The 15,494-nt window shown below is 43.6% G+C and overlaps 1 protein-coding gene across 2 annotated transcripts in view; it reads left to right on the top strand.

Moving 5' to 3' along the window:
• The window catches only part of LOC127850916 (recQ-like DNA helicase BLM), a 199,034-nt gene that overhangs the window by 24,523 nt on the left and 159,017 nt on the right, over positions 1–15,494 (top strand). For both annotated transcript variants that reach the window (XM_052384315.1, XM_052384314.1), the window contains exons 16-19: positions 366–495; positions 8,436–8,631; positions 12,091–12,278; positions 14,223–14,343. In XM_052384315.1, the coding sequence (XP_052240275.1) occupies positions 366–495; positions 8,436–8,631; positions 12,091–12,278; positions 14,223–14,343 (635 nt within the window). The remainder of the gene's footprint in view (positions 1–365; positions 496–8,435; positions 8,632–12,090; positions 12,279–14,222; positions 14,344–15,494) is intronic.

The raw sequence follows: 15,494 nt of genomic DNA, 5'->3' as shown, positions 1-15,494 counted from the left end.
TACATGTATATACCAAACATGGATATGCCTACCACATAACTTAATGCTAAACATTGACTCTGAAATCAACAATTGGATATTAGTTAATTGCCTAAATATGGCTTAAATACTCTTATGTTTAAGTCTGAATGGAACTGATTTTCTCACATGGTTATCTCAAACACAGGTGATAAAATGCATTTAAAGTCACCATTTTAGCCCCAGTTTCTGTGCTAAAGTATGACCCAGGATATTTTACATTTTATGCCATTGACTTTTGGGATTAAGTTTTCTCCATTTTTTTTTTACAGCAAAAATCCCAGAAAAGCCAAATGTAATGACCTGCAAACTTAAGTGATTCCACCATATATGTGTGTGTTCTGCAGGAAGGAGTGTGATGACGTGTCTCTGGCGCTGACCAAGGCTGGCATCCTGTCTGTGTCCTACCACGCCGGACTGACGGACGCAGAGAGGGTAATGATCCAGGAAAAGTGGATCCAGGGAAACAGGTGCAAGGTACACACTCACACACTAGGGGGAATGCTTTGTTTAGATGTTCTTATGAGCCGCTTCCTGGGAAATCTGGGCTTAATGCAAGTGCCTAAAGTGCTGTCCCAGTGGCCTCAATGTATGTGTCTAAAGTGCTGTCCCAGTGGCCTCAATGCATGTGCCTAGAGTGTTGTCCCAGTGGCCTCAATGTATGTGTCTAAAGTGCTGTCCCAGTGGCCTCAATGCGTGTGCCTAGAGTGTTGTCCCAGTGGCCTCAAGGTATGTGTCTAAAGTGCTGTCCAAGTGGCCTCAATGCAAGTGCCTAAAGTGCTGTCCCAGTGGCCTCAATGTATGTGTCTAAAGTGCTGTCCCAGTGGCCTCAATGCAAGTGCCTAAAGTGCTGTCCCAGTGGCCTCAATGTATGTGTCTAAAGTGCTGTCCCAGTGGCCTCAATGCGTGTGCCTAGAGTGTTGTCCCAGTGGCCTCAATGTATGTGTCTAAAGTGCTGTCCCAGTGGCCTCAATGCAAGTGTCTAAAGTGCTGTCCCAGTGGCATCAATGCAAGTGCCTAAAGTGCTGTCCCAGTGGCCTCAATGTATGTGTCTAAAGTGCTGTCCCAGTGGCCTCAATGCATGTGCCTAAAGTGCTGTCCCAGTGGCCTCAATGCAAGTGTCTAAAGTGCTGTCCCAGTGGCCTCAATGTATGTGTCTAAAGTGCTGTCCCAGTGGCCTCAATGTATGTGTCTAAAGTGCTGTCCCATTGGCCTCAATGCAAGTGTCTAAAGTGCTGTCCCAGTGGCTTCAATGCAAGTGCCTAAAGTGCTGTCCCAGTGGCCTCAATGTATGTGTCTAAAGTGCTGTCCCAGTGGGCTCAATGCAAGTGCCTAAAGTGCTGTCCCAGTGGCCTCAATGCATGTGCCTAAAGTGTTGTCTGAGTGGCCTCAATGCATGTGCCTAAAGTGCTGACCCAGTGGCCTCAATGCATGTGCCTATAGTGCTGACCCAGTGGCCTCAATGCATGTGCCTAAAGTGCTGTCCCAGTGGCCTCAATGCATGTGTCTAAAGTGCTGTCCCAGTGGCCTCAATGCAAGTGCCTAAAGTGCTGTCCCAGTGGCCTCAATGCATGTGCCTAAAGTGTTGTCTCAGTGGCCTCAATGCATCTGCCTAAAGTGCTGACCCAGTGGCCTCAATGCATGTGCCTATAGTACTGACCCAGTGGCCTCAATGCATGTGCCTAAAGTGCTGACCCAGTGGCCTCAATGCATGTGCCTAAAGTGCTGACCCAGTGGCCTCAATGCATGTGCCTAAAGTGCTGACCCAGTGACCTCAATGCATGTGTCTAAAGTGCTGACCCAGTGGCCTCAATGCATGTGCCTAAAGTGCTGACCCAGTGGCCCCAATGCATGTGCCTAAAGTGTTGTCCCAATGGCCTCAATGCATGTGCCTTAAGTGTTGTCCCAATGGCCTCAATGCATGTTCCTAAAGTGCTGTCCCAGTGGCCTCAATGCATGTGCCTAAAGTGTTGTCCCAGTGGCTTCAATACATGTGCCTAAAGTGCTGTCCCAATGGCCCCAATGCATGTGCCTAAAGTGTAGTCCGAGTGGCCTCAATGCATGTGCCTAAAGTGCTGTCCCAGTGGCCTCAATGCATGGTCCTAAAGTGTTGTCCCAGTGGCCTCAATGCATGTGCCTAAAGTGTTGTCCCAGTGGCCTCAAAGCATGGTCCTAAAGTGTTGTCCCAGTGGCCTCAATGCATGGTCCTAAAGTGCTGTCCCAGTGGCCCCAATGCATGGTCCTAAAGTGTTGTCCCAGTGGCCTCAATGCATGTGCCTAAACTGCTGTCCCAGTGACCCCAATGCATGTGCTTAACGTGTTGTCACAGTGGCCTCAATGCATGTGCCTAAAGTGTTGTCCCAGTGGCCTCAATGCTTGTGCCTAAAGTGTTGTCCCAGTGGTCTCAATGCATGTGCCTAGAGTGTTGTCCCAGTGGCCTCAAGGCATGTGCCTAAAGTGTTGTCCCAGTGGTCTCAATGCAGATGCCTAGAGTGTTGTCCCAGTGGCCTCAATGCATGTACCTAAAGTGCTGTCCAAGTGGCCTCAATGCATGTGCCTAAAGTGTTGTCACAGTGGCCTCAATGCATGGTCCTAAAGTGTTGTCCCAGTGGCCTCTATGCATGTGCCTACAGTGCTGTCCCAGTGGCCTCAATGCATGTACCTAAAGTGCTGTCCAAGTGGCCTCAATGCATGTGCCTAAAGTGTTGTCACAGTGGCCTCTATGCATGGTCCTAAAGTGCTGTCCCAGTGGCCTCAATGCATGTGCCTGAAGTGCTGTTCCATTGACCTCAATGCATGTGCCTAAAGTGTTGTCCCAGTGGCCTCAATGCATGTGCCTAAAGTGTTGTCCCAGTGGCCCAAATGCATGTGCCTAAAGCGCTGTCCCAGTGGCCTCAATGCATGTGCCGAAAGTGTTAAGTGCTGTCCCATTGCATGTGCCTAAAGTGTTGTCACAGTGGCCCCAATGCATGTGCCTAAAGTGTTGTCCCAGTGGCCTCAATGCATGTACCTAAAGTGTTGTCCCAGTGGCCTCAATGAGTGTGCCTAGAGTGTTGTCCCAGTGGCCTCAATGCAAGTGCCTAAAGTGTTGTCCCAGTGGCCTCAATGCATGTGCCTAAAGTGTGTCACAGTGGCCTCAATGCATGTGCTTAAAGTGTTGTCCCAGTGGCCCCAATGCATGTGCCTAATGTGTTGTCCCAGTGGCCCAAATGCATTTGCCTAAAGTGCTGTCCCAGTGGCCTCAATGCATGTGCCTAAAGTGTTGTCCCAGTGGCCTCAATGCATGTGCCTAAAGTGCTGTCCCATTGACCTCAATGCATGTGCCTAAAGTGTTGTCCCAGTGGCCTCAATGCATGTGCCTAAAGTGTTGTCCCAGTGACCCCAATGCATGTGCCTAAAGTGTTGTCCCAGTGGCCTCAATGCATGTGCCTAAAGTGTTGTCACAGTGGCCTCAATGAATGCGCCTAAAGTGCTGTCCCATTGCATGTGCCTAAAGTGTTGTCACAGTGGCCCCAATGCATGTGCCTTAAGTGCTGTCCCAGTGGCCTCAATGCATTTGCCTAAATTGCTGACCCAGTGGCCTCAATGCGTGTGCCTAAAGTGTTGTCCCAGTGGCATCGATGCATGTGCCTAAAGTGTTGTCCCAGTGGACCCAATGCATTTGCCTAAAGTGCTGACCCAGTGGCCTCAATGCATGTGCCTAAAGTGTTGTCCCAGTGGCCTCAATGCATTTGCCTAAATTGCTGACCCAGTGGCCTCAATGTGTGTGCCTAAAGTGTTGTCCCAGTGGCATCGATGCATGTGCCTAAAGTGTTGTCCCAGTGGACCCAATGCATTTGCCTAAAGTGCTGACACAGTGGCCTCAATGCATGTGCCTAAAGTGTTGTCCCAGTGGCATCGATGCATGTGCCTAAAGTGTTGTCCAAGTGGCCTCAATGCATGTGCCTAAAGTGTTGTCCCAGTGGCCTCAATGCGTGTGCCTAGAGTGTTGTCCCAGTGGCCTCAATGCAAGTGCCTAAAGTGCTGTCCCAGTGGCCTCAATGCATAAATGCATGTGCCTAAAGTGTTGTCCCAGTGGTCTCAATGCATGTGCCTAGAGTGTTGTCCCAGTGGCCTCAATGCAAGTGCCTAAAATGCTGTCCCAGTTGCCTCAATGCATTTGCCTAGAGTGTTGTCCCAGTGGCCCCAATGCCTGTGCCTAAAGTGTTGTCCCAGTGGCCGCAATGCGCCTAAAGTGTTGCCTAGATGCATGTGCCTAAAGTGCTGTCCCAGTGGCCTCAATGCATGAGCCTAATGTGTTGTCCCAGTGGCCTCAATGCGTGTGCCTAGAGTGTTGTCCCAGTGGCCTCAATGCAAGTGCCTAAAGTGCTGTCCCAGTGGCCTCAATGCATAAATGCATGTGCCTAAAGTGTTGTCCCAGTGGTCTCAATGCATGTGCCTAGAGTGTTGTCCCAGTGGCCTCAATGCAAGTGCCTAAAGTGCTGTCCCAGTGGCCTCAATACATGTGCCTAGAGTGTTGTCCCAGTGGCCCCAATGCATGTGCCTAAAGTGTTGTCCCAGTGGCCTCTATGCATGTGCCTACAGTGCTGTCCCAGTGGCCTCAATGCATGTGCCTAAAGTGCTGACCCAGTGGCCTCAATGCATGTGCCTAAAGTGTTGTCCCAGTGGCCTCTATGCATGTGCCTAAAGTGCTGTCCCAGTGGCCTCAATGCATGTACCTAAAGTGCTGACCCAGTGGCCTCAATGCATGTGCTTAAAGTGTTGTCCCAGTGGCCCCAATGCATGTGCCTAATGTGTTGTCCCAGTGGCCCAAATGCATTTGCCTAAAGTGCTGTCCCAGTGGCCTCAATGCATGTGCCTAAAGTGTTGTCCCAGTGGCCTCAATGCATGTGCCTAAAGTGCTGTCCCATTGACCTCAATGCATGTGCCTAAAGTGTTGTCCCAGTGGCCTCAATGCATGTGCCTAAAGTGTTGTCCCAGTGACCCCAATGCATGTGCCTAAAGTGCTGTCCCAGTGGCCTCAATACATGTGCCTAAAGTGTTGTCACAGTGGCCTCAATGAATGCGCCTAAAGTGCTGTCCCATTGCATGTGCCTAAAGTGTTGTCACAGTGGCCCCAATGCATGTGCCTTAAGTGCTGTCCCAGTGGCCTCAATGCATTTGCCTAAATTGCTGACCCAGTGGCCTCAATGCGTGTGCCTAAAGTGTTGTCCCAGTGGCATCGATGCATGTGCCTAAAGTGTTGTCCCAGTGGACCCAATGCATTTGCCTAAAGTGCTGACCCAGTGGCCTCAATGCATGTGCCTAAAGTGTTGTCCCAGTGGCCTCAATGCATTTGCCTAAATTGCTGACCCAGTGGCCTCAATGCGTGTGCCTAAAGTGTTGTCCCAGTGGCATCGATGCATGTGCCTAAAGTGTTGTCCCAGTGGACCCAATGCATTTGCCTAAAGTGCTGACCCAGTGGCCTCAATGCATGTGCCTAAAGTGTTGTCCCAGTGGCATCGATGCATGTGCCTAAAGTGTTGTCCAAGTGGCCTCAATGCATGTGCCTAAAGTGTTGTCCCAGTGGCCTCAATGCGTGTGCCTAGAGTGTTGTCCCAGTGGCCTCAATGCAAGTGCCTAAAGTGCTGTCCCAGTGGCCTCAATGCATAAATGCATGTGCCTAAAGTGTTGTCCCAGTGGTCTCAATGCATGTGCCTAGAGTGTTGTCCCAGTGGCCTCAATGCAAGTGCCTAAAATGCTGTCCCAGTTGCCTCAATGCATTTGCCTAGAGTGTTGTCCCAGTGGCCCCAATGCCTGTGCCTAAAGTGTTGTCCCAGTGGCCGCAATGCGCCTAAAGTGTTGCCTAGATGCATGTGCCTAAAGTGCTGTCCCAGTGGCCTCAATGCATGAGCCTAATGTGTTGTCCCAGTGGCCTCAATGCGTGTGCCTAGAGTGTTGTCCCAGTGGCCTCAATGCAAGTGCCTAAAGTGCTGTCCCAGTGGCCTCAATGCATAAATGCATGTGCCTAAAGTGTTGTCCCAGTGGTCTCAATGCATGTGCCTAGAGTGTTGTCCCAGTGGCCTCAATGCAAGTGCCTAAAGTGCTGTCCCAGTGGCCTCAATGCATGTGCCTAGAGTGTTGTCCCAGTGGCCCCAATGCATGTGCCTAAAGTGTTGTCCCAGTGGCCTCTATGCATGTGCCTACAGTGCTGTCCCAGTGGCCTCAATGCATGTGCCTAAAGTGCTGACCCAGTGGCCTCAATGCATGTGCCTAAAGTGTTGTCCCAGTGGCCTCAATGCATGTGCCTAAAGTGCTGTCCCAGTGGCCTCAATGCATGTACCTAAAGTGCTGACCCAGTGGCCTCAATGCATGTGCCTAAAGTGTTGTCCCAGTGGCCTCAATGCATGTGCCTAAAGTGCTGTCCCAGTGGCCTCAATGCATGTGCCTAAAGTGTTGTCCCAGTGGCCTCAATGCATGTGCCTAAAGTGTTGTCCCAGTGGCCTCAATGCATGTGCCTAAAGTGTTGTCCCAGTGGCCTCAATGCATGTGCCTAAAGTGCTGTCCCAGTGGCCTTAATGCATGTGCCTTAAGTGTTGTCACAGTGGTCTCAATGCATGTGCCTAAAGTGTTGTCCCATTGGCCTCAATGCATGTGCCTAAAGTTCTGTCCCAGTGGCCTCAATGCATGTGCCTAAAGTGTTGTCCCAGTGGCCTCAATGCATCTGCCTAAAGTGTTGTCCCAGTGGCCTCTATGCATGTGCCTAAAGTGTTGTCCCAGTGGCCTCAATGCATGTGCCTAAAGTGTTGTCCCAGATAAGCCAATGCATCCCTCAGACCCATATGTACATGCAATAAGCCCAATTTTTCCAGAACGAGGCTCAAATGATTTCAAGATTCCTCGTGTAAATGTTTTTAATTGTCCTGACATTGGGAGCTAATTTTATGCTGTATTAATACAATTTAGGTAACTTTAATGTTGCAGTTTTTACATTTTCGTATCTTGTGTTCATACAGAAATATAGATGAAATCATTAAATATGCATATTCTTATTTATTGATCTGTGCCACTGTAGGATTTATAAATTGCATGGACAAGTCAGATGTAAGGTTTGTGATCCACTACTCACTGCTCAAGTTTCATTCTTAGTTATTCTTTTCAAGTGATATGTGCTACCATAGCATTTTGTACGGAAAAGCCAGATGTGAGGTTTGTGATCCAATACTTACTGCTCAAGTTTGATTCAAAGTTTTTCATTCCAGTTGAAATTTGCTGCCATAGTGTTCTGCGTGGGTATAGACAAGCCTTATGTGCTGTTTGTGATCCACTTTTGGATTCATAGTTGATGTTTTTTCAGGTGATATGTGCTACCATAGCATTCAGTATGGACGAAGACAAGCCAGGTGTTCCGTTTATGATCAATTATTCTATGTCATAGTTGTTATTTTCAGATTATCTGTACCATAGCCAGGGCTTTTTTTGGCCCGATTTTATAGCCGAACTTCGGCTATATTTTTCCAATCGCAAAAAGTATACTTTTTTCCCCAAATTTGCTAAAAAAAAATCTCAAAAAACGCTAATGATATCCGCTGTTTTGCTTTTTAACTAAGCGTAGTTCAATCCGGTCTTGATACGGGTTTTAGACTATACATCGATTTGGATAACGTCGGCATAACGTGTGCCAGATATTCTCCGTGTTTTCAGGTGCTTTATATATTTCAATTAAATTCAAGTGTTTTGTGATTCGGCTCACTGGAAAACAAAGATGTTGCACAATTCAAAATATTACGTGAAAAAAGAATCCTAAGCCTGGCGGCTAAAGGAAAATTGTTGATTTTTTTAAGCAAGCATCATTAAATAAACAAACATTGTCAACAAGTACAAGCTTCGATTGAAACTTGTTCCATTGTTAATGATATTAATTTAATAACAAGTGACTCTTGCATCGTCCTTGTTGATTTCCGAAAGCAAAGTGCTGACTGATATTCAACATGTTGAAAGCAGTAGCTCTTCAGAAGAAGATAAAGTGCCTCCTAGTACTAATGAAATGGTGCCTGATGTGACTGAAGACTTTGTGTGAGCTTATTATGTGGAAAACTGTTGATCATGATGGTGTTTGTGATAAAGATGTTGAACTCTTTAATGTAGTTTTAAATCCTGATTTATTTTCCCAATTTCTTGAAAATGCCGATAAAATTCCCAATTTCAAAGCCATGGGCTATCTTCCCAAAAAGCTTAAAAAAAGCCCTGATAGCATTTGGCATGGTCAAAGACAAGCCAGATGACAGGTTTGTGATCAATTATTCTATGTCATAGATGGTTTTTGTTTCAGGTGATCTGTGCTACCGTAGCATAATGTATGGACATAGACAAGTCTGGTGTGCGGTTTGTGATCCATTTTTTACAGCCAAAGTTTGATTCATAGTTGTTCTTTTCAGGTTATCTGTGCCACCATAGCATTTGGTATGGGCATAGACAAGCCTGATGTGAGGTTTGTAATCCATTACTCACTGCCAAAGTCCGTGGAGGGCTACTACCAGGAGGCAGGGAGGGCTGGCCGAGATGGGTTGCTAGCCTTCTGCATACTACTCTACACCTACCAGGATGTGAAGAGGCTCAGAAGGATCATTGAGAGTAGGGGTGGTAGATTTGTACACCACAATTTTGCCACATTAGTGTAACTAAGGCTTATTAGGATCATTTAGCATCGGCTCCATTAAGACCCGTATGGCAGACAAATCCATTGGCCAATAGGACCAAAAATTACAAAAACAAGCAGCTGCTATTCCTTAAGATTTTATAAATAGAGCGAATACAAATAATATTTTACTTCTACTAAATAAAAATGTGTATATACTTTCTTAAAGCCTTAACTGAACCAAGTATGGGTGTTATATGTGTAGGGCCAAATGTGCCACTTTAGTTCTGTTTGGTCTTTGTGTTTTGTTAAAGCCTGTTAAAAAAGCAGTTATTCTAAAGAGGCAATATACATGTAGGCTTTCTGAAAGCCTGAAAAACATTTTGGACACTCAATTTAAAACATGTTGGACCAAATTTATATTATTTATTGGATCCTAAAAATGTGTCCAAGCAATATTTGTAAAATCTTTTATTACAAGACATTCTGTGACTTGTTCAGTAAACATCTTACTCCAGCATGTCTGTTACACTGAAAACTTACACCTTTACTTTGTTTTTATGCCCCCATTCGAAGAAAAGGGGGTATATAGTTTTCACACTGTCCGTCGGTGGGTCGGTCACACTTTTCGTGTCCGCTCTCTAATTCAAATAGTTTTCATCCGATCTTTACCAAACTTGGTCAGAAGTTGTATCCACACAATATCTAGGTCAAGCTCGAATATGGGTCATGCCGGGGAAAAAACTAGGTCATGGGGTCACTTAGTGCATTTCAAGGATTTAGCATGGTGTCCGCTCTCTAATTGTTGTGAATGTAACGTAACGTTATTAGCCGCGCCGCGCTTATGTGTATTACGTCCCTGACGTCACGCCATATTTGTTGTTGTTTATATACGTCATTGTTTATATTTGAATCTGAAGTAAAAGGAAGAACCTGAACACACAACGCTTTGTACCTTTATTATCCCACACGATCGCGATATTGGTGCCGTTACAAAAAAATGAATCTACAGAGAATACAGATACAGAGAGAGGGTCACCGCCGTTTCATTGAGAAATATTTGGAGAAAATCGAACAATCTAAGGAGAACGATTCATTGACCGATTTTCACGCTATTCTCAAAGCTATCGAAGCGAAAGTCAAGATTCTAGAGACACTGAATGAGAAAATACTATCACAGACGGAGATAGATGGATTGGAGGAAGAAATTTTTCAAACAGACACGTATTCAGCGGAACTGGATATCCAGCTGTGTCGCTTACGAGCTTTCCGAGATCAACAGGAAAAGAGAGCAGCCCCGCATACTACCGACCTACCACGAGATGACCAGAGAAATTCAAGTAATCAGCAGCGCAACAACAATGGTTTGAACCCAGAGGCTTCTTCTTTCTTTCCCGACAGAACTGTGACGTCAGGAAGTGTGGCGGCGAACTCTAACAGCCCGGCTCCCGGCGATGTTGTATTGAAGATAGGAAACGTGAACGCCACGAACATCAGCCACAACGAGGCCCAGGAGGTGGTCTGCGGGGCCACAAACATCCTGCAGCTCACAATCAAGAAAGGTCCCGGAAAAAGCGCCTCTATGTCACCCACGCCCATCGGGTCCGGTCAGTTTTCGACCCCTCTGGAGAAACGTGATAAATACTCTACACTTCCAGATTATCGTATCGGAACTGGGTACCAAGCACTTAATAATGTATCTAGTGGATATAATAACGGCCAAGAAAGTAGTGCATATGACATGCGTCAGTTGGAACAAACTCCGCCAATGTCTGGGCAACAATCACAACAGAATAAGTACCCTTATAAGTCGACATCTGGTATTCAGTTACAGTTGAATTCACCAACTCAAATTGATATACGAAATGACAACAGCTACAACCAAAGAGAAGATTATAACGATGGTGGTAGTTACAGTCAGCCAATGTCGCATGTGCAATATACGAACGGAAAAAGGACTGAGTCTCCGTATCAAAGGCAAACATCGGTAGGTTCTAATCGTCAATTTCCTTATTCAGGTCACCCTCAAAGTTATTTTAAAAAACCTACTCCATTTTCTCCCGGTTGTGCAGACAACAGCCCACAGCATCCACGTGCTCAAAGACAGACGTCGTCCGGAAGTCAGCCAGTTGGTAATGTGTACGACGCGACAATTAGCCCTGGCTTTCAGTCCTGCTCTTACATGTCAGACGAACCTCCGCCTACCCCACCCCCACCTGACATATCAACCGACTCGTTCCTTCAAGCGTTCCGGAGATTTGCCAGCCGAAAGTCGTTGCCCACGGTGATGGTATTAGACAATGCTACGACATATATTGCTGCTTCCAATCACCTTAAGAAGCTATTCAACTACCAAGTCGTACAAGAAGAACTTAGCAGAAATGGAACAGAGCGGCGATTTATTCCCAAAACGTACAAGGTGCAAACTCTAACCATTAGAGACAGTCAATGATATTGAATAGAAACATTTAAGTATTAAAAGTTAAACGCGCAATTGTGATTGAAATACTGAAATAGACAGCTGAGTGTACATGTAATTGAAATACGAGAAACAGTTAAGAAATTGTTATTCATAAACTGAGTGATAGACATTTGATATTAATTTCAAATTAACGTGTATACTCGTGATCAAATTAGTGTTTCTGCAATCTTACGATTGTCACGAATGATTCAGGATTTCATAAGTAATGATACATTTTCTCCTCTGATTGTTAATAATTGTCACTTCGCGGCCCCCAGAATGTTGTGAATGTAACGTAACGTTATTAGCCGCGCCGCGCTTATGTGTATTACGTCCCTGACGTCACGCCATATTTGTTGTTGTTTATATACGTCATTGTTTATATTTGAATCTGAAGTAAAAGGAAGAACCTGAACACACAACGCTTTGTACCTTTATTATCCCACACGATCGCGATACTAATTGAAGTAGTTTTCATCTGATCTTTACAAAACTTGGTCAGAAGTTGTATCAAGACAATATCTAGGTTAAGTTCAAATATGGGTCATGCCGGGTTGAAAAGTAGGTCACTGGGTCACTTAGTGCATTTCAAGGATTTAGCATGGCGTCGCTCTCTAAATGAAGTAGTTTTCATCTGATCTTTACTAAACTTGGTAAGAAGTTGTATCAAGACAATATGTAGGTTAAGTTTGAATATGGGTCATGCCGGGTCAAAAACTAGGTCACGGGGTCACTTAGTGCATTTCAAGGATTAAGCATGTTGTCGGCACTCTAGTTTATGTGGCTTTCTGATTACTTAGGGTCTGCGTTTAGGTTTTGAAATCTGTGTTTAGGTTTCGAAAAAAGCTCATAACTTCTATCAAACGTTTATAGGGGGCATAAGTCATCCTATGGTGACAGCTCTTGTTTAATTCACCAATACCAGTATAAATGTTAAATTTCAACAGACTTTTTCCTTTGAATAACACATGAAAGCGCTTTTCCCTCTTGACAGTGGATCAAAACGCGACATTTGATTCAAAGCGTGTGCACATCGACAACCTGTTCCGCATGATCCAGTTCTGCGAAAATGTGGCAGACTGTCGCAGGACCCAGCTCCTCAACTACTTCAATGAGCCGGGCTTCGACAGGGGCCAGTGCAACAAGGTCAAGGGGTCCATCTGTGATAACTGCATCTCCAAGGTAACCCTTCTATCACTATTTTATGTCCTCCTGTCAAGGGTTAATAGTAAAACATAACATGTATTTATACTTTAACATTTCTTAATGCGATAAAGTAGCATCAGCTCAGCCTATGAAAATGAATGATGTGAAATACATTCTCGAAGTGTTGTTTTTTATGCCCCCTTTCGAAGAAAAGGGGGTATATAGTTTTCGCACTGTCCGTCAGTCTGTCACACTTTTCGTGGCCACTCTCTAATTCAAATAGTTTTCATCCGATCTTTACGAAACTTGGTCAGTTGTTATATCTAGACAATATCTAGGTCAAGTTCAAATACAGGTCATGCCAGGTCAAAAACTAGGTCACGGGGTCGAAAAAAACAAATCCAGGGGAAGTAATAAGCTTCAAATGGACATAATTATCTGACCTGCCATATATATATATATACATATATTTTTCACCAGGTTTTCCGAAGGAAAAAACTGGTTATTAGATTGGCAAACGGGGTCACGGGGTCACTAAGTGCATTTTAAACATTGAGCATGTTGTCCGCTCTCTAATTCAAATAGTTTTCATCCAATCTTTACGAAACTTGGTCAGAAGTTGTATCTAGATAATATCTAGGTCAAGTTCGAATATGGGTCATGCGGGGTTAAAAACTAGGTCAGGGGGTCACTTAGTGCGTTTAAAACATTGAGCATGTTGTCCGCTCTCTAATTCAAATAGTTTTCATCAGATCTTTACAAAACTTGGTCAGAAGTTGTATTTAGACAATATCTAGGTCAAGTTCGAATATGGGTCATGCCGGGTCAGAAACTAGGTCACAGGGGGAAAAACGGATTGATTTTGAAACAAGGGGGGTAATTGTGATGAACAATCAGTAGCAATGCACATTTTGAGTTGCAGTTGTTTCCCTTTATCAGACTTTTTTTTATATTGAAAACCTGGTTTTGTGACAATTTTGTCCCTTGTTGTTATAATAATCAAAGCGGTGCCGTAGGCAGCATTGTGTTTCTGACAAACACATCGTTATTAAAGGTCAAGGTCATCCTTCTAGGTCTTCGGTCAAAAATACAAATCCAAGGGAAGTTATAAGCTTTCAAGGGAGATAATTATTCAATATTGAACATAGCAACTTGATATTTGGCATGCATGCGTATCTCATGGAGCTGCACATTTTGAGTGGTGAATCTACAGTCACGGTAGTGGCTTTTAATTATTTGCTACTAAAAATAGAGATTTGTTAGAGACAATTATTTTCAAGGGAAGTTATTTTTATATTTATAAATCCCAGATTATATATTTCCTTACCAAGAATTTAAGTTCTTTTCACAGTTACTGTACAGATTTTTTATTTTGACTATAACTCAAATGATCAAAATTTTTTTTTTTTAATGATATAATTATCATTTCTTTCCTGTACTAATTTGTGAATGGTAGGGTTCATTACATACCTGTGGACTTATGTCCATAGATACATGATGAACTCTGGCTATGATCTCTTTGATAAACCACAGGCCTTGGTTGTCAGTTTTTTTGTTTTTTTTTGCTGTCTACAGACCCCCCCCCCCCCCCCGGTTGGATTGGACAAAATCCAAGGGAAGTAATAAGCTTTAAAGGGAGATGATTTCTATACCTGCCAAATGATAAATAGAAAATTTATTTCAAAGCGGCGCAGTACGGGGCATTTTGTTTCTGACGAACACGTCTCTTGTTTACCATTTTGGTAATGTGGCCTTGGCCCTTTTGAGTAACTCGCCGTCTGTTCAGGTTTTATACTGTTTGCTGCTCATCAGTATCTAAGGTTTTCAGATGAAGCCTTAAAAACTTGAATCTAGTAAAAAAGATCTTTAATTAAATATAACTTTCTAAGGTGCTATAAATGCATGAAAATACGTATCTAAGTGGTAAAGGGTTAAGTGACATAATGGTAAACCTCCTCAGGTTTTGACTTGTGATTGCAGGACTCGTTCAAGCTGCGAGACGTGACAGAGGATGTGAAAGTGATCTTAGCATGTGTGAGGGACCTCACTGCCAACAGATACAGCGACTTCACCCTCATACACTTTGTGGAGATGTTTAAAGGTACAGCATAACATGATATATGTGAGCCTCACTCAGGGAAAACCAGCCTTAATGCATGAACATAGTGTCATCCCACATTAGACTGTGCATTAAAGGTACATCATAGCATGATATATGTAAGTCTCACTCAGGGAAAATCAGCCTGAATTCATGAGCATGGTGTCATCCCACATTAGACTGTGCATTTCACACAGGAAAATCATGTATGACACTTTCTGCTTTTACAGAATTTTTCATTTAAAGGAAATCTTCTTGGTGAAAATCCAGTTTAGGCGGAAAGTGTCATCCCTGATTAGCCTGTGTGAACTTCACAGGCTAATCTGGGATGGCACTTTGTGCACAGGTATTAAACCCATTTTTCCAACGCCCTGCTCATATTTATGTAGGATATATAAGTGGAAGGATTGTAAGCTTCTAGATTGAAAAAAAATATTTGTATAGCCTAAAAATGCCAAATTCCTTTTGCAGCTTGTTCATGTATTCCTTGACATACAAAGAAATTAGTATACATTAGTATATATTAGTATATATTGGTTACCCTTGTCTCTGTTTTGTCTCTGTTCTGTCTTGCTGATCTGTGTAATCTATGGTTACTGTGCATGTTTTTGTTGTTTTTTACGTAGCACTTATAGTTTAAATTTTAGATTTTATTGTTTCACTAATTGTCTTATAGCTATACACATAGGGTAGTTTTATAGTGTCTTGTTGATCTTTCTTATATATGGTTACTGTGCATGTTTTTACGTAGTACTTATAGTATAGGTATAATGGAGTAGTTTTATAGTATAATTGAGTAGTTTTGATTGATTTCTTTTGAAACAGTGTTGCAAAATGTATTCGTATCTGCGATAATCATATGTTCTTATGTAAAGCACCTTTGAACGTGCACTCTTGCATGAAAAGGGCGCTATCTAAATCCGGTTTAATAATAATAATAATAATAATAATAATAATAATAATAATGATAATATAAATTGTAAAAAGAGATGGCTAGAATTGAAAGTGATATTTACGTATTTAACTATTAATGGTTTCACCGGGACTGTGATATTTGTTCGTTTTGCCATATGTTTTTGAGTAAAATAATGCTGAAGTGAACAAATTATACTATTTATGTATTACTATTTGTAATATCTTTTATTATTTTGTTT

The sequence above is a fragment of the Dreissena polymorpha genome, chromosome 11, assembly GCF_020536995.1.
Source record: "Dreissena polymorpha isolate Duluth1 chromosome 11, UMN_Dpol_1.0, whole genome shotgun sequence".
Classification (NCBI taxonomy): domain Eukaryota; kingdom Metazoa; phylum Mollusca; class Bivalvia; order Myida; family Dreissenidae; genus Dreissena; species Dreissena polymorpha.
This window is presented reverse-complemented; position numbering and strand designations above follow the sequence as displayed.